The sequence below is a fragment of the Acipenser ruthenus genome, chromosome 2 (genome assembly GCF_902713425.1).
Source record: "Acipenser ruthenus chromosome 2, fAciRut3.2 maternal haplotype, whole genome shotgun sequence".
Lineage (NCBI taxonomy): Eukaryota > Metazoa > Chordata > Actinopteri > Acipenseriformes > Acipenseridae > Acipenser > Acipenser ruthenus.
Genome location: NC_081190.1, coordinates 44,258,724 through 44,278,403, shown reverse-complemented (window position 1 = coordinate 44,278,403; position 19,680 = coordinate 44,258,724). Strand labels below are relative to the sequence as shown.

Sequence of the window (19,680 nt, the reverse complement as noted above, 5' to 3'; positions counted from 1 at the left end):
GTCTCAGTAGGATACTTAATTGTAGGCTGCAGCACTCCTACAAGTCAATATGTAGAACCTAATAAACATGTCAGTAAATTGTACAGTATTGGGCAATTTAGCTCAATATTAGCCTGCTTTATGTATCAAACATTATTGAAAAGATCAACTCAACATTTCAGATTATATACATATGAGCAACTATCACAAGCAAGTATTACAAACAGGTTAAATGGTTCCATTTGATACTAAACTACTTACATTATGCAGCATCTACCTGAACATTAAGCGAGTCAGTTACACCCACACCATCAATGGATATTTGTCTATGAGGTGGAGTACTTTTAGCTCGGTCTCTTCATTTTTCTTCAGGCGCTGGTCCTCCACCTGTTCCAGTCTCATGTGCTCGAATCCGTGCTCCTTTATCCTTTGTTCTTTTTAGTGCTGCTTTCTGCTTCTTTTCACAGATGACACTGCTATTGATATTGTCTCTTATTTTGTTCCATATTCTGTATTTTGCTGTTGCTCCAAGGCTCAAGCTTCCTTCTCCAAACAGGTCTTCTTTGTATTGTATGAGTCCATCAATCAAATGTAAATGTGTCGGTTTGTACATTTTTCAATCCGCATCCAGTATTCTTTTGTTTTATTTTCCACTTATTTTGTCGTTTGTTCATCCATTGCTAAAAACAAAAAGAAAACACCTACTACACACCTGAGCGCAAGCCTTATTTACAGTGCCTATAGAAAATCTACACCCCCTTTCAAAATGTTCACCTTTTGTTGCCTTATAGCCTGGAATTAAAATGCATTAAAATTGTTTTTTTTAATTTATCTACACATCCTACCCCCTAATATTCTAGAAATTTGTAGAAAATTAATTAATAATAAAAACTGAAATAGCTTGGTTGGATAAGTGTCCACCCCCCTTGTAATAGCAATCCTAAATTAGCTCAGGTGTAACCAATCGCCTTCAAAATCACACACCAAGTTAAGTGGCCTCCACCGGTGTTAAATTGTAGTGATTCACATGATTTCAGGATAAATTCAGCAGTTCCTGTAGGTTTCCTCTGCTGGGTAGTGCATTTCAAAGCAAAGACTCAACCATGAGCACCAAGGAGCTTTCAAAAGAACTCCAGGACAAAGTTGTTTAAAGGCACAGATCAGGGAATGGGTATAAAAAATATCAAAGGCCTTGAAAATCCCTTGGTCAAGACAATTATTAAAAAGTGGAAGGTGTATGGCACCACCAAGACCCTGCCTAGATCAGGCCGTCCCTCCAAACTGGATGACCAAGCAAGAAGGAGACTGATCAGAGAGGCTACCAAGAGGCCAATGGCAACTTTGTAAGAGCTACAGACTTTTATGGCCAAGACTGGTCAAAGTGTGCAAGTGACAACAATATCCCAAGCACTCCACAAATCTGGCCTGTATTTTACTCAAGAAAGACCACCTTGGATCCTGTTTGAAGTATGCAACAAAACACTTAGGAGATTCTGTAGCTTTGTGGCAAAAAGAATTGTGGTCTGACAAAACTAAAATGCAACTTTTTGGCATAAATTCAAAACGTTATGTTTGGCACAAACCCAACACAGCGCATCACCCAAAGAACACCATTCCTACTGTGAAGCATGGTGGTGGCAGCATCATGTTATGGGGATGTTTCTCATCAGTAGGGACTGGGGCACTTGTCAGGATAGAAGGGAAAATGAATGGAGCAAAGTACAGAGAAGTCCTTGAGGAAAACCTGCTGCCCTCTGCAAGAAAGGTGAAACTGGGACGGAAGTTCACCTTTCAGCATGACAACAACCCAAAGCATACAGCCAAATCTACACTGGAGTGGCTAAGGAACAAAAAGGTAAATATCCGTGTGGCCCAGTCAGGGCCCAGTCAGAGCCTCGACCTAAATCCAACTGAAAATTTGTGGCATTACTTGAAGCTTGCTGTCCTAAGGAACTTGACAGAGCTTTAACAGTTTTGTAAAGAAGAATGGTCAAATATTGCCAAATCTAGGTGTGCAAAGTTGGTAGAGACCTATCTCAACAGATTCACAGCTGTAATTGCTGCCAAAGGTGCTTCCACCAAGTATTAACTCGGGGGGGGAAGACTTATCCAATTATGATCTTTCAGTTTTGTATTTTTAATATATAATCTTTTTCTCAATAAAAACTTTTTTCCCCTTAACAGTGTGGAGTATGGTGTGTAGATAAGTGGAAAAAAAGCCTCATTTAAATGCGTGAAACTCTGAGGCACTGACACAACAAAATATGAAAAAAGTTCAAAGGGGTGTAGACTTTCTACATATGTGGGTTACACCTGGCGTAGGTTAAAGCTGCACTCTCCTGCGCTACCAGGACTGGAGCAAAGAGTTAATTAAAAATAGGTGCATGCAAGGCAAGCTTAGAATGGGTGCAGCATTTGAGCTCAAGAAAGGCTAGATTGCATCCTATTTAAAATCAACCTGTCAGTCTATTGGCTGGTTGCACTATTTGGTTATTGGTTATTTAGCTTAACTGCACTTATTCTTTTTCCCATTGAAACACGTGGGCTGCACCCTGTTACGTTGTCCTAACTGCTCCTCCTGTATCAATCGCTAAACTGCGTGCTCCCTTGTAACATAACCCAAAGCAATGCACCACACCACCAAAATGCACAGAGGATTACTTTAGGCAGGCTAGAGAGGTGTTATTCCAGACCAGGCACAGATTGAGGGTACAACAGAACACATCAGCCCCACAGAGCTGGTGTTACTGTAGTGAACTATCTCCTGCATGAAACTAAGAAAATACACTGAAATAAAGATATGTTTCTTTCATTATTATTATTGTTATTATTTGTTTATTTAGCAAACGCCTTTATCCAAGGCGACTTACAGAGACTAGGGTGTGTGAACTATGCATCAGCTGCAAAGTCACTTACAATTATGTCTCACCCGAAAGACAGAGCACAAGGAGGTTAAGTGACTTACTCAGGGTCACACAATGAGTCAGTGGTTGAGGTGGGATTTAAACCGGGGACCTCCTGGTTACAAGCCCCTTTCTTTAACCACTGGACCACACAGCCTCCCTCATTTTACTGCTATTAAGGGGAGGGTTAACAAAAGTATTTTTGACAAGGAAGATATTTTGATGTTCATACTTGTAACATATGACACCAGTAGCAAATTTTGATGGGAGACTGTCCTTAGTCAAGCTGGCCTAACCCCATGCATTGCCCAGTTGGAAGCCCAATTAGGGCACCCCAAAGCATGTTATTCAATACCTAGCTATACAAAATAATAATAATAATAATAATAATAATAATAATAATAATAATAATAATAATAATATTTTAAAAAGTATTTAATGCAAAAAGTGCATAACAAAAAGTTGTTAGCATACCTCAGTGTAGTTATACAGTACTACACAATGGCAAAACAATGCAACTTATGTATTGTTCATTAAAACATTTTAGTTCATTAATATGCAAAATAGCTTTGCAGCCACATAAAGGCAGGTCTTGACTGAATATGGGACTTTGTTCAAAGTAGCAATTAGCAATAATTAATAGATTAACAGAATAATAATAATATAAATTGTGCTTACTATGTCAATATTACCGCATTTGTATATACTCCTGCATTGCTGATAGTTCTAGAGCATTTAACTAATAATGAGAGAAATAGCGAGACTAATTGCTCCACAAGACAATTAGTTACCAGTTCACTTTCACAATACAAATCAACTCTTATTAGATATGATGCACTGTTGCGCAGAACACATTGAAATGACCTCCCGGGCTTTGAAACGGGATGCTGCCACGGGAAAGCAGCAGATGCGAAGTGACTATGCTTGATTTTGACTCTTCTTACGCTTTCATTCAGGTCCGAATAGGACTGCATTGTACAAAAACAAGGTTTTCAGGTAGACTGATGTAAGTTTTAAATTACAGTGTTTATAGACACCACGGTGTCCCTGAAGACATCTGAAGTTGATGATTGGAGACGGTATAGAAAGTAGGAGGAGCTGGACGTGTTTGTCCAATCCTGTCTGCTATAAGCCTCTCAGCAGCTCTCTCCTCGCTCCTGCAAACAGTGAAAATCACACTTGCATCTGCAGACAGAGATGTCATGTGAAAACCCGCATGCTATTCTTTCAAACTGCCGAACACTATCAAGAAACACAGACTTTCTGTACACAACGCCTTCTGGAATGCTTTCTGCCTAGAATGTAACATCCTTCTGCAACTATTGATGATAACATCCTTCTGCAACTACTTTTGCTGAGGATTCTGTATTTTAATGTTTATGTTTCTATCTTCATGACTGAAGTGAGAAGACAGTCGCCACCATGCGAGGTAAGGACACAACTGTTTCTGACAGATAATAGTGAAATATATGTAAACTAAATCTACCCGTTTTTATGTAGGCGAGTTATAAAAACCCTCTGATTACATCTCGCTATTAATATATATATATATATATATATATATATATATATATATATATATATATATATATAGTTTGCATACTGAGGGCTAAATAAGGCTAGGTCGAGTGCAAGTTTATCAAAACGTGCCAATTCAATGAATGGAAGTTTACTTTCCTTGTCTATGTTGTAACCATCTTATTTTAGTCTCATCCTCAGTTTAATGTGGATTATGAGCAGATTGCGCAACAGGGAATTAACGTCTGAATAAGTTTTGCGCCTTCCGAAACAACAAATACAGTAAACATCCACAGTAGCATGTGGCATACTTTATATAGTTTTTAATGGTTGTTTGCTGTGCTTTTCATCTGTTAAATAGCATAATGAGTGGATGTGAAATAAAGGTGTTGCTTGAATATTTTTAGCGCTTGGGCGGGGGGCATGCTGTATGAGTAGACATTAAAAATATATAAAGCATTAAGTGGGTTTATCAATAATTTAGCTTTTGGGCCGGAAACACAGATATCCTAAGTAGAAGCAAAGAAAGTATTTACAGGGTCTGCCTGTCATGTGTTCTACTGACCTACTTCTATCAGTCAAAGCACAACTGAAGATTCTCAGTGCAGCATCAGTGCTGAGACGACAGACAGACGTTAAGCCCAAAACAGTGCATTGCCTTTTCTCGTGTGCCCACTCATGTTGATCGGATCAAAAGGTAGAGAATTGGTTTGCTCAGGCCTTATTCAAAAATAACTGCAAAAAACGGAATTAAGCAAAATACAAGGTCCGGTGCTGTAAATATTGTAATTAAAAATAAAATGGTGAAGTGGGTATTACATTTTTTTTTTACTTTACACACACACACACACAAAAATGTTCTAAGTTTAGAAAGTCTGTGAGGCTACATTGTCAAAACTACAATAAGAATTAGAAATGTAACAATGTTGTAACTTTTGGAATATTGCAATATTTGACTTTAAAGTTCAAAAAGGTAATGCATTTATATACTCTAAATTAGAATAACAAAATTGTTCATAGCTCGTCATATTTAATATATATGGTGTTAATATGTTTTATGTTTCTGTATGAATAAAATCAAACTTCTCAAGCGGTTGCTGGCTTGATTGTGCGTAATCTTTTTTTTTTTTTTATCTTTTTCATTTTTGTTCTACAGTGAAAATAAATTATGTTCAATGTAATAAGAATTTAACAGTTTTGGAAGAGAGTAAGCTGCGAGTTAATACATTGACATGCTTGGATAATTATAATGTATACAAATAACGGACATTGCTTATTGAAATATTATTGTAAATATAACTTTAAAATTGTTTTTGTTTCATGTTATTTACTAAAACAAATATAAAATAGCATGTATCCCTTAACGTATTACAATTAATTAGTAAAGATTCAAATTCGTTTTTGGGATTAAACCTTTCCAGTGCGTTATTTTCAGAAAGTAGATTTTGTATTTATTTTTTCTTTTAATTACTCAATAATAATAATAATAATAATAATAATAATAATAATAATAATAATAATAATAATAATTGGTCATTAAATACTTTTAATAATCCCATGTAGAATGTTAATGTGCTTAACTGTCATTTCAGAGTGGGTTCAGTCTTTACTGTTTCTGTAACTGATATAGGTTTTACTAAGGCTCCCATTATTTTGTAACTTTAAAACAGTTTTTTTTTTAGCAAAGCATTTATCACATTATTAAATGTAGATGGTATTACATAATCTACAGTTTTTTAGATGCTCTCATTTTTTCAAATAAAAAACATAACATTAAAAGCTGAACATTATCACAGACATTTTGAAGGAAATCATTTTAGTAAGATTATGGTAGATTTAAGAAAGCCCATAAATTATGCTGCTTACATGTTTATAGCATTAATATCGAGGCATATAAAAGACACACCTTCATTACACCATATGGACTGTGTTTAAGCACAGAACAGAGATGAAAATCACTGGGTTCATTCTTAAAGAAATATAGATTATACTGTGAGCAATACCTGTTTTATACGTCGATACCATTAATTTGATTGAACTGAAAAAAACTGTAGTTTCAAGTATTTTTCGACCCAAAAAATAAATTAACATTTGGAAAACAGGTGTTGCTGCTAAGTTTTTATTGGTAAATCTGACTGAAAACTGACCGTGTATGTATATTAAACTAAATGAAAACTGTCCGTGTATGTATATTAAACTAAATGTTGTAACCATGCTAGCATGTTTGAGATGCAGTGGCTTATTGATCATATGCAGTAACAGGAAGTAACCTGAACCTTTGAAGCTGTATATTCAAAGTGCGGACAAAATAAGGTTTATTACAGAAAATGTGTTTCTTTGCCAAAATGTTACTATTGTAAAACATGTGAATGAAAAGAACCAATGTCTTATCTAGGGTTGCCAACTGTCCGGTTTTAGACTGGACATCCGGTTTTAAGGGATTTTGTACAGTGTCCGGTTTTAAGGGATTTTGTACAGTGTCCGGTCAGATCCACTGATCGGACAGCAAATGTCTGGTTCTTGTGAATCTTGCTTACTCGCTGTTTTTTGCCGTTTGGGTATTTCTGTTCTTGCTGAGTCAGTCTTTTTCAACGCTGTGCAACTTTTGTATTTTTATTATCGGTCCTTTAAGTTCAAGAACTACCCTGAAATATATTCTGCCATTCACTGCTTAGCGGGATACGATTACTGAGCATCTATATTTAAAAAAAATCATGCACAGCACCCCCCCACCCCCCACCCCCGGATGGCTTTGCTCGCATTGCTGGTTTTGTCCGGTTCTGGAAAAATTAAAAGTTGGCAACCCTAGTCTTATCCGATTAGAAAAGTTCCCAGACACAACAACTATTGCCATACGCTGGTACAATAATGCAGATGGTGATGCAGAGCTAGAACACCATTTCAGCTGCTTGGACATTTGCTGTAGTTAAGTAACTGGAAAGCCGTTTAATACAAACAAGCCAATTACTTTTGGTCCTGAAGGGTCCATTGTCAAAGCGGTTCAGGAAGAAAAGGGAAAGTGAGCTTTATATCATCGCCACTGCAGTAATACCATGCTCAGGAATCCCTTGGAGGCTTCCATTTTCAGACTTCTGTTTGTTAACATACTGTATGCTGTAGACCGCCAAAGGTAATGTTTGTATTAATAAGGCAAATTATTATCCGTGCTTGTATACTAATGCAAGTAGAACTACAAGTAACAGGTTTTAGGAGGGAACATTATGATATTTAAGAAAACTAAAAGTGAGGTAGTGATGAATGTATTTGAATTGGTTAATGGCAGTATTAAATGGCGTGGTGTGTTGTGGTTAAGCCGCCAGAAGAATATATTCTTACTTTTATTTTGTGTTTTTTGCTCCTGTGGACCCTGTTCAAATTAGTGTTCGGTTCTGAGTACTGCTCTTAATCTGTGTCATACTAAAATGCTGTGTCTTTGTTTTTTTATTTTGATAATGTACCAATGTATATTTAATAAAAAAATCTAACCTCTGGGGGGGAAAATTCTTAGGGCTGTTTTTTTTGTAACTTTGGAATGCTCTTCAAATTATGACTGTGCAGGCCAGTGCAGTAATATTTAAATTAACATTTGTGTGGAAATCAGTGCATTTCATTTTCATAGCATGGTCAGTTTAAAAAAAAAAAACAAAGCAAAGAAAAAAACAAAAACATTAAAATATAACTGGTGAGAACGTTGATGTTTTTGTTTTATTGGGTATACTTAGACAATTTCACTGTTTTTAAGACTAATAAAACTTTTATAATATATTACCCAGCAGGGCTACTTTCTTAGATCATAGTTTCATAGCTAATTCAATCATTTAGTTCTAAAAAATATGCATCAAATGAATAATGTAACTGACTAGTACAAACACTTGAAAATGTGCTGTGGAGATTAGTTGTACATGTTTTTTTATTTATATTTTTACTTTAGAGTCTGTGTAGAATTATATTTCAATTGTATTAACCTTTATATTCTAAGTTGTACTGAGCAAACATAAGGTGCTATATAATTTCAATCTCTAGCTAGACATAAATGTAATATTTCATTATGTATCAAATTAATAATTGATTAAATAAAATATATATATTTTTACCTTTAAATGGAGGAAATACAATATATTTGTATTGTGGCAACCATATGTAGACAGGTTGCCAAAATGACTTCGCGAAAATTCCCAGAACAATAGACAAGTACTGTATAGTGATGAAATCAAATCAGCCAAAATGTTTGACTATTTGTCATAATTTATTCTAGTTTTACCTCATAATTTAGGATTGAGTGATGAAAAATCAACTTTGAAGAAAACCGCATTGAAGTAAAAAAACAAAACATTTTGAGTTACAGTTGAAGAAATAGTTTGGACTGGCTCACTTATGGGAGTGCTGTGATATATAACATAGCTTCAGGTTTAAAGGGCAGCAAGAGAGTACAGATGAAGATTGGGTATAGTAATAGCAGGGCGATGGGCAGCATTGGATCTGTCTGCTCTTTGTCTGACCTAAACAGGATTCTCCTAAACTGAGGTCCACGCTTTATAAGAAACTGAAAAAGTCACCTGCTGTGTAAGAGCCTATTATAAATTTGAATATTATATAAATATAAAATAAATACTGTGTAAGAGCCTATTATAAATATGCATTCACTAATACCGATACAGTAAAACACAGGGGTGTGCAATTTTTGAAAAAAAAACTTGTTGTCCAAGGGACAAAATTCTCGAAACATCTACTTGTCCTTCTTAAAAATCTACTTGCCCCTCCCCATTGCACAAAACACACACAAAAAAGTAGACTTGTAGGATTTTGGTTTTATTTAACAGTGAACACAATCAATTAGTGATTAATTAGGGGCAGATCTAGCCTTGCAGCTTGACGGGTTCACTAAATTCTTCAAAATACACAAAAGGTTCCCTGTGACCCACCTCACCTCAACAAATGTATAACATACTTTAAGGAAATGTTCCTTTCAGTGCAGTTAGGAATACATTTGCTAGTAAATGTAAATAACATATTAAGAGTACAACTATAATAAGCAATACCTGGGAGTTATTCAAATATAAAAATAGCTTCTGGTTGTTTTTTCCACTCTTTCTCTATAAGCTGAATCCAACTCCTGATGTACAGGTGTTTTAGTTTGTTGCATCACAGATACGAAATCATTGCCAACTATGACTGCTGCTTTGTGTGGAATTCAGATTTTTCTTGATATTTTTCAGTTTTGTAACTGCTGAACCCCAGATTTCTAACCCCAAATTCTGCAAAGACAAAATATGTTTTTTTCTTTTGTTATTTGTATTATATACTTAAAAAAAAAAAAACAGTGTACAACATTTTTCGGCTATTTTTCCTCATCTAACATCTTGTCCCATGATGGCTAACATGAACACTGCTGCAGCAGAGTGATCCTGGTTTCATACCCGGATTACTTTTTTTGGGGGGGGGGGGGGGGGGGACAACACCATTCTTTCCCTACACTACCCTCACGGAAAAATGTATACATAAATTAATTAATACATAAACACATTGCCATGAGATTTACAGTCTATTTTATTTTAAAATAATATATTAAATATTTTAAAATATTGTACAGATAAACTATAAGTATTTTATTTCTATTGTTTTAAACATATTTGACAATCTTCATGTTTTAATAGTTTCACAAATTGATGTCCAATAAATAACTAATATCACTTCTGTTAAAAAAAAAAAAAAAAAAAACTGTAAATATGGTAAATAGTAAACCTGGTAGCAACACTAAAATCGAAAGAAAAAAATCCTTTCATTTTTTGCCAGGGAAAGTTTGTCTGAAACGCTTCTAAACAGTATTTTTTTTTTTTTTTTTTTTTAAACATTCCAACCCAAGTACTGTACATGCTTGACCACAAAGTTGACTCAACATGATTTTTTTCTAATCCGCCAATACCTTAGCGACTATGGTGTTTTTTGTGTTGTTGCAAATAATACCTTAAATTTAAAAGATGGGTGTGTGCATTGCCAGAGGCTCTCTTGGAAGCCATTTCTGGGCTTTTTGTAACCATAGAAGATCAGCTTTTCCCACAGTAGCCAATCAGAAGTGAAAAGGATGGGACGTAAACACTTTCTAAAATGTTTGTGTGTAGGTGCTAGACTTCCGCAAATTCAGTTCAGAAACTTGTGCGGCTCTCTAAAAATATACCAAGATTGTCCAGGGCTCTACGTTTGGATTGCAGAAAGATGCGTAAACTAATAGTGTTCAAAAAATGAACAGACCAACGGTGCAGCTGTATCTTGTATCGCTATATTTTGTAAATATATTTAGGAATTTCTTTATAATCCACAAATTGTACAGATTATATCAGCAAAGTTCAATTAGTACTGTTGAAGGGAAAAAAACAAGGTATAAACTAGCAACTCCACAATAATGTTGTTGAAGCTGACACCTTGGGATCCTTCAAGAAGCTGCTTGATGAGATTCTGGGATCAATAAGCTACTAACAACCAAACGTGCAATATGGGCCGAATGGCCTCCTCTCGTTTGTAAACTTTCTTATGTTCTCATGTTCTTATGTTCTTATGATTACTAAATAATAATACTAATAACGTCGCGGGGAGAGGAATGGAGCGAAAATGTATGTGGGTGGTACAAGCATGATATTTACTTGTGTGCCCCGATTGCTATTTTGAGGCTTAACTGACAGCCCTATTATGTACCATATCATTTATTTTGCTTCTGTCTGTGTTGTTGCTTTAAAACGACTCAGAAGTATTGTTTACACTCCTTGCTTTTGAAATGAAATGCTGGTTTAATCATTTAAAAAGTTAAACGCATTGTTTGGGCGGCCAGAGCAGCAACACTGAGAACTTTGTCAGGTTACCTGGAAACAATTAGAACATCGCAATTTAGTAAGTATTTGCTTTTGTGGGTTATGGATCCATCAGCACTTGGTTGTTACTGTATTCAGCAGAGCTTTGTCGTTTATCCTCCAATATACCATTTTATAGGACAATGTACTCCAACTCAGTATGTCATACGTAGGCAATAATATATAATAAAATAGATTGTTAAATACAGCCACAATAAGTTTTTCTTACGGCAGTGGTTTTATGCAATATAGAGAAACTGTTAAACATTTTACTGTTTCCAATCCATCCATACATTATTTATTTTATCGGACTGCAAGTATAGGGGGCGGGACTCTGACCCCTGCTGTGCACCACCAAAAATTATATAAACCCGGCGCTTATGGTAACTGTACCATACCGAGTCCTCATATAAATATATATATATATATATTTTTTTTTTTTATACGAGCCATTCACACTGCCTGCGATGTGATGGGCAACACTGAAGAGGCACTGAAGCGATGCGAAAAAATAGGATTGGTGTCTATTTTTGCGATTTTGTTGCATGACAGCTAAGGAACTGACCAATGAGGAACAGCTTCCCTTGCGCACCTTCAGTAAACAATGGCGGAAGAAAAGATAATTGTTGCAGTATCAAAATACCTGGAGCTGTACAATAAAGGACACAAAAAATATAAAAACACATCTTAGAGGGAGAACATCTGGCAGTCCATTTCCAGGGAACTAGATATAGCTGGTATGTATGATTCATTTACCTTTACTGGAGTAAGTATTCTGAAAAGCTATTATGCATTCTACATTTTTATTAGCTGTATAGCAGGACTGCATTAATGAAAAGATTTATGCTGCAAAATATTTATTTCAAGGGCATCGTACAACATATAATCTTCAAAACTGAATCGAAGTTTCAATTAATCTTAGTGAATAACTTGCTATTGAAATATTAGTTTTTATATATATATATATATATATATATATATATATATAAATGTTTTAATGATGTCTGCTTGCATACCCCAAAGCTGTCAGATGAAAAAATCCTTTCCAGTTTGTAGTATGGAAAAGGCCACATAGGCTAAATGATTGCAATTGTCAACTGAAACCTCTGATATTTATGAACAGAGCAAGGTTAGCACAGGCATAAGTATTGTGAGCTTCTTCACATTGCTTTGCAAGCATGACTCGAGCCTTCCCTGGTGGGACCAGTCTGCTAGAGAAGTGAGGAAGCAATTTGGTCTCAATGCCTATCCAATCCTTGCCCTCTTCCAGTTGTGCTGAGTTTTTGTTGTGGACTCCTGTTTCCTGTGCTATAATGATGAGGCACGACTTATTTAATTTAGTTAGGCCCAAAAGTATGATATTATGACACTGTGTTATTACACATGCTTCGTAATGTAACTTTTTAAAATTACAATATTACATGTTGTTCAGATTTGTGTTATTTAACTTAAATGAAGGGGAATTTTCAACACAACAATAAAGAAGAAACAAGTACATGTTGAAGCCACAGATAAGGGTTTTGTTACCTAAGATAACTTTATGACAAAGGCAAACAATCACAAAATGATCAAAAAAGGTTATAAATTATACTGTGACCAGTTACTTAACTGCACTTTGTATATTATAGAAATGTGTCTAAGGTTTTGAACAGTTTGCATTTGTTCTAGATTTAAATAATTATAAAGTAGTAACTTTCTTTTTTTACAATTGAAGAGTCTGTGGATGTTTGGGGGGGGGGGGGGTTGCTGGTGGACATTTTAATATAAAACTACATGGAATGCAAAACCTCAATGAAATTACTCCCATCAAAGTCTGTTTGGTATTCTGTGCTGTTCCCTAGGTTCAGCTCCTTGTGTGTCTTTGAAAAACGCATCCAGAAATGCAATTTGTGACTGGAATTCTAAGGGGACACATTAATGCGTGTGCCTCAGTTGGCTGTGTTCTTGCGTTGTGTGTTTTCTATCTGCTGAAACAGACTCTGGGTTACCAGCTGAGCAATAATAAGAAATCTGCTGTGTCAAACTGCAAACAGTTCTGGCAGACCAGCATGTGCCTTTTTTATTTCATGGACACAACTGCGTGTAATTAAAAGCATATTTTATACTGCCAACATTTTCATCATATTTAATTTGTTACTTGGTATTATCCTGTTATGTGTGTTCTCTATCATTGTTATTGTTATGTACAATTCCAGTAAAATTATCCCTTTTTAATCACTTTCTGAAGTGTGGTGAATTTAGTAATGACCACTTGAGGTTTGCAGCTGTATTTATGCCCCACTGCAGTTATTGCAACTGCAAATTAGTAAGTGGAAAATATATATATATATATATATATATATATATATATATATAAAAAATTACTATTGCACACATAGGCCCAATGCATAAAACTTAAACCATCTCCTTTATCATGCCAATAATAGTGTTTAACATAACAGTATTTCATCGGGTGATGCATAAACGTCATTTACCGTCAAAAAAACATCACATTAGAATAACGTGCCCTTAGAAACCAATTTTCTCATTAGCATATTATTCATCTGATTCATAAATCTGTATTGTGCCGTTAATTGACCCTTACAGGCATCACACGTGCCTCAGACCAGGTGAAGAATGAGATGCGTCTTAACTGTATCATTTCCTAGTATAATTTCTGCCTTTAGGAACATGTATTTAAGCCAATAGTAGTAATAAAAAGTCTATATTTAATTATCCAATAATTATGTAATTTAAGTATTTTGTTTTGTAGTGCATACATTAGATTGCATTGTTAATTTGTCTGAACAGGACAGGCTACTTACTGATAGGGGCAACATTGCCGGGGAAATCCTGGCAGCGGAAATGCTGCCATTGGCAATGTTGGCAGCGGCAATGCTGACAGCGGTAATACTGGCTCCTCCAGCACAGATGGTTCTGGCAGTGGAAATGCTGCCCGTGGCAACGCTGGCAGCGGCAATGCTGACAATGTTAAGGCTGGCTCCTCCAGCACAGGCATCTTGCAGCGGTGCAGTGTTCTCCGGCGGAAGTGGCGGTGGCAGCGGTAATGCTGCCCTCTGGCAGTGCAAGTACTGAAGGTGGAGGTGGTTTCCTCACCTCTCCCCCCTTTCTGTAGCCAACGGTCCCCTTTTCTTGGGCTCTGGCCCAAGCGCAACTGCTGCTGCTGGGCACAACAAAGCCATGGGCAATGACAAGCAGACATCCCCGAGCGGTGTCGTGCAGGCATCCCTGGGTGATGTCGTGCAGGCATCCCTGGGTGATGTCATGCAGACATCCCCGGGCGGTGTCGTGCAGGCATCCCCGGGCGGTGACGTGCAGACATCCCCTGGCGACAGCGAGCTGGCCTCCCTGGGCGACACCGAACTGGCAGCGGGTAGTCTCCCCCTGGCAGTGGAGGCGGGAGCAGCGGGTAGTCTCCCTGTATCACTGGGGACTTGTGCGGCTCTCCCTCGGTTTCGGGGGACTGGTGTAGTTCTCCTTCAGTCGCTAGGGACTGGTGCGGCTCTCTTCTGAGCCCTGGCGTGGATGTGCCTACTGCCTGTGGAGGTGGGATAGGCTTGGCCCTTCCTGATGGGACTGGAGATGGTGGGGCCATTCCCATATCTGAAGCCAGGTAGTTGAAGATTATGCCCAGCAGCCAGTCCCATATCTTTCACTACTCCCAGTGGCCCTCCTGTCATGTATTTGGCAGGGGTGCGGGGCATTCCGACCATGGCAACGCTGGTACTGGAGACAGCAGGGCTTCTCCCCATGGTGCTGGATGCTTGGGCTCCTCCGTCGTGTGTGCTGGACCCTCTGGCTCTCCCCTCGTGGGCGCTGGAGCTTGCACCGGCTTCTTTGCCTTCTTTCAAGGATGGCCACTCCTCCCCTTCCTCTGGGGGCTGGCAATGGTAAGGTCATTGGTAAGGCCTTCAGACAGATCCACTTCTCTGTGGTCTCCACCTCACCCTGAGTGAAGGCCTTCATAAAGAGGGGATCTTCCCAGGGACATACGTCCGAGAGGTGCCTATGCTTCAGGCATGGAAGGCACCAAGGAGCCCCTTTGGCTTTCAACTGCCGCTGGTGGTCATGCCACCGCTCCATTTCTTCCTCTAATGCCATTTTCTCTTTTCCAAAAACACACGCACACAAAAAAAAAATTCCCCCAAAAAATTCACCCGCAGTACTGATCCTGTGTGGAGGCGCTGTTTCCCACTTCTCTGACACCTATGTAGCAGGTTGACTGGGTGGTGTGACGTCACAGACCAGGAAGATAACATAGGCAGGCACAGTACTGGGGAAAGACCACTGTTAAACAAGCAAAAAACTTGTACAATATCAAAACGGGCATGTTGCCCAAAACAAACAAAGTGACAAGTAACGTGCTGGTTTATAGCCAGCACGAGTAGCAATTGTTTTTATTCTTACTTTCTTTGTCTCTCGTCTCTCGTCTCTCATCTCTCATTCTCCACTCTGAACCCCAACCTCACTCAGCCAAAGCTTCAGGTTTTCATACATGTAACCATCTCCAGTTTAGCAATAAATTAATCCATCTGGAGACGGTCACATTCTGCACAAGGTTAGCATGGATGGGGAATTTTAACCATGTTGTAAAATAATTAACAATATTTCAACATGTTTTAAAATACCAAACCATACATTTAAATAATACAACAAATACAAATACAAAATAATATATATGCACACAGGGGTGGGGTGTACCCCGTCTCACTGATCCTCCCAGAAGAGTGAGAAGACCCTGCAGATCTGAGCTGCTACTTGCTGTGTATTTGATGATGTGATTCTTAGAAGGTATCGATTTACACACAATTATTCACCTTTTTGGAGAACTAACATGTACTTAAGAGTCGAACTGCTAGAAACAAGGCTGTCCCTGTATTAATGCGGATTAAATCAGTGCAAGAGTAGGATTCTGATGGTGGGGAGTTTTGCAGGTATCACTGTCGTGTGCAGAAAACTAGTAGGCTACTTAGCTTTTTATATTTTTCATAGCATTCCATCAACCGGTAGAGGCAGCTCAAGACATTTTAAAGTAAATTATATTTTATTACAACCCCCAACACATACTTGTGTTTACTATTTACAGCTATGCCCAAATGTTTTGCATCACCCTATTGAATGAACTAATTTAGCTTCATAAAGTCGAATGAAACCTGCTGAATAATGTTACGTTAACATTACATACCGCTTTGTAGTTTTCCATATACTTAATGAAAAACTGACAACAATTGAAAAATGTGACACTTTGAAATCTAACATGAAATACTGTAACTTACTACTGTTATTCAGTAGACTTTTGCGATATCATTTTGTAGCGTTTTCTAATACAATATATTTATTTTAGTTTTAAATAAGCTTTTTGTACAGTAAGGTGTACTGTATGAGAAACAGATTTGAGGTGTTATTGTATGTATTGTATTAGAGTGAATTGTGCAGGTTTTTGCAAACTGAGGGAATACAGTAACAAATAAAAACGGCGATTTTTCTGCCATTTAGCAATTAACTGTATTATGTGATGATATCTTTCTGTGCCATTACGCTTTAAACGTAACATTATGAGAAAATTAACTGGAGCTTGACCTTGTAGTGCCTTCTTACTTTCTTGTGCACCACAAAGGAAACGTGTGCTAACATTAGAAGGTCCTTTTTTGCCAACCAAAATTCAGTCATGAACTGTAACAACACATTACATTTCTGGTGGTTACAGTTCTTTTTCAGGAAGGCATGTGCATATAAGCTATAATATATATATATATATATATATACAGACGTGCTCAAATTTGTTGGTACCCCTCCACAAAAAACGAAGAATGCACAATTTTCTCTGAAATAACTTGAAACTGACAAAAGTAATTGGCATCCACCATTGTTTATTCCATATTTAATAGAAATCAGACTTTGCTTTTGATTTTTTATTCAACATAATATTGTAAATAATAAAACAAATGAAAATGGCATGGACAAAAATGATGGGACCGCTAACCTAATATTTTGTTGCACAACCTTTAGAGGCAATCACTGCAATCAAACGTTTTCTGTAGCTCTCAATGAGACTTCTGCACCTGTTAACAGGTAGTTTGGCCCACTCTTCCTGAGCAAAGTGCTCCATCTGTCTCAGGTTTGATGGGTGCCTTCTCCAGACTGCAAGTTTCAGCTCTTTCCATAGATGTTCGATAGGATTCAGATCAGGACTCATAGAAGGCCACTTCAGAATAGTCCAATTTTTTGTTCTTATCCATTCTTGGGTGCTTTTAGCTGTGTGTTTTGGGTCATTATCCTGTTGGAGGACCCATGACCTGCGACTGAGACAGAGCTTTCTGACACTGGGCAGTACGTTTCGCTCCAGAATGCCTTGATAGTCTTGAGATTTCATTGTGCCCTGCACAGATTCAAGGCACCCTGTGCCAGGCGCAGCAAAGCAGCCCCAAAACATAACCGAGCCTCCTCCATGTTTCACTGTAGGTATGGTGTTCTTTTCTTTGAAAGCTTCATTTTTTCGTCTGTGAACATAGAGCTGATGTGACTTGCCAAAAAGCTCCAGTTTTGACTCATCTGTCCAAAGGACATTCTCCCAGAAGGATTGTGGCTTGTCAATATGCATTTTAGCAAATTCCAGTCTGGCTTTTTTATGTTTTTCTTTCAAAAGTGGAGTCCTCCTGGGTCTTCTTCCATGGAGCCCACTTTCGCTCAAAAAGCAACGGATGGTGCGATCAGAAACTGACGTACCTTCACCTTGGAGTTCAACTTGTATCTCTTTGGCAGTTATCCTTGGTTCTTTTTCTGCCATTCGCACTATCCTTCTGTTCAATCTGGGGTCGATTTTCCTCTTGCGGCCGCGCCCAGGGAGGTTGGCTACAGTTCCATGGACCTTAAACTTCTTAATAATATTTGCAACTGTTGTCACAGGAATATCAAGCTGCTTGGAGATGGTCTTGTAGCCTTTACCTTTACCATGCTTGTCTATTATTTTCTTTCTGATCTCCTCAGACAACTCTCCCCTTTGCTTTCTCTGGTCCATGTTCAGTGTGGTGCACACAATGATACCAAACAGCACAGTGACTACTTTTCTCCATTTAAATAGGCTGAATGACTGATTACAAGATTGGAGACATGTGTGATACTAATTAAGGAAACTAATTAGTTTGAAATATCACTATAATCCAATTATTTATTATCTTTTCTAAGGGGTACCAACAAATGTGTCCAGGCCATTTTAGAATATCTTTGTAGAATAAGCAATAATTCATCTCTTTTCACAGCTTCTTTGCTTTATTCTATGACATACCAAAGTCATGCAAGTATACATGATAAAATAGCTTTTAATTTAATCATTTTTCAGGAGGAATGAAGCATTATTTCAATGAGCTGTAAGGGTACCAACAAATTTGAGCACGCCTGTATATATATATATATATATATATATATATATATATATATATATATATATATATATATATTGTGACAACACTCTTGCTTGGTAAGCGAACTTGTACACAAATCGGTATGGGAGACACACACACAAGAAGGTACAGTCACAAATAAAGTTTGTTCCAACAAGACGGTGCTTGTACGTTTATTACCTTGTGCCGTGTTGGACACACGGCCCACAGGGTCAGGGATGTCAAGGGTCAGTTCACAAATCTGGTTCTCCGTACAAAAATGGGTGTGGCTGCCACGCCTCGGCACATTGCTCTGGCTGTTGGGACTTGTAGTCTTTTTGGGGCGGCCATTTTGCGAATTGTAGTCCTCCCTCTGGTCGCAATCCAGTGAGAGGACAGAGCCCTGTTAGCAGTTCCGCCCTCACATACTTGCCATTTACAACACAGCCCCTTGGTTTGTCACTATATATATATTAGGGTTGGACGATAATGACATTTTCAGTTATCAATTATCGGCTATCAATTATCACGATAATCATGATTATCGGCTGAAAAAAATAACATATGTAAAATGTCTTGGAATTTATCAAATTTAAAGCTATATCGAGAAGAAATAAAACTAGACAATTTTCAAAAAGACCAGCATCTTTAATAAAAGTTATGAAACAATGGCTGGTTATAAAAAAGCACAAATAATATAACCAAATGTTTGTTTGGTAGCTTTTCAACTTTTGAAATATAGGCTACTTATTAAAAAAAGTCTTAAAAAAAAAAAAAAAAAATTATAAATTGCGATTAAAAAATATCAGCTTTTTCACACTGCCTACAGACTGGCTTATTACCTTGCGGATCACTTTCTGTCACTCCAAAAAACTGCCACACTGGACTGATGCTGTTTCTTTTTTTAAAAAATCTTTTCGGAAGGTTTGGTAGTTTCTGCAGTTGCCATCGCCATTAGCTCAAACGTTTGCCTTTACTTGGTGAATCTTACGTCACATGTTACAACTTCCCACTACGCAGCGCGCACAGGTCATGTGTTGCATCTCACGCAGACAGTTA

The 19,680-nt window shown here is 37.5% G+C and overlaps 1 protein-coding gene across 4 annotated transcripts in view; it reads left to right on the top strand.

Annotated features, from left to right (window-relative positions):
• Positions 1–3,927: 3,927 nt before the first annotated feature.
• Positions 3,928–19,680, top strand: part of LOC117409362 (nuclear receptor ROR-beta) — an 89,133-nt gene continuing 73,380 nt past the window's right edge. For 2 of the 4 annotated variants that reach the window (XM_034015290.3, XM_058996358.1), the window contains exon 1: positions 3,928–4,311. In XM_034015290.3, the coding sequence (XP_033871181.2) occupies positions 4,305–4,311 (7 nt within the window). In that variant the 5' untranslated portion in view covers positions 3,928–4,304. Of the gene's footprint in view, positions 4,312–7,281; positions 7,531–19,680 lie in introns of those variants that run through there. The other 2 variants (XM_034015291.3, XM_058996353.1) reach the window with 2 other exon arrangements.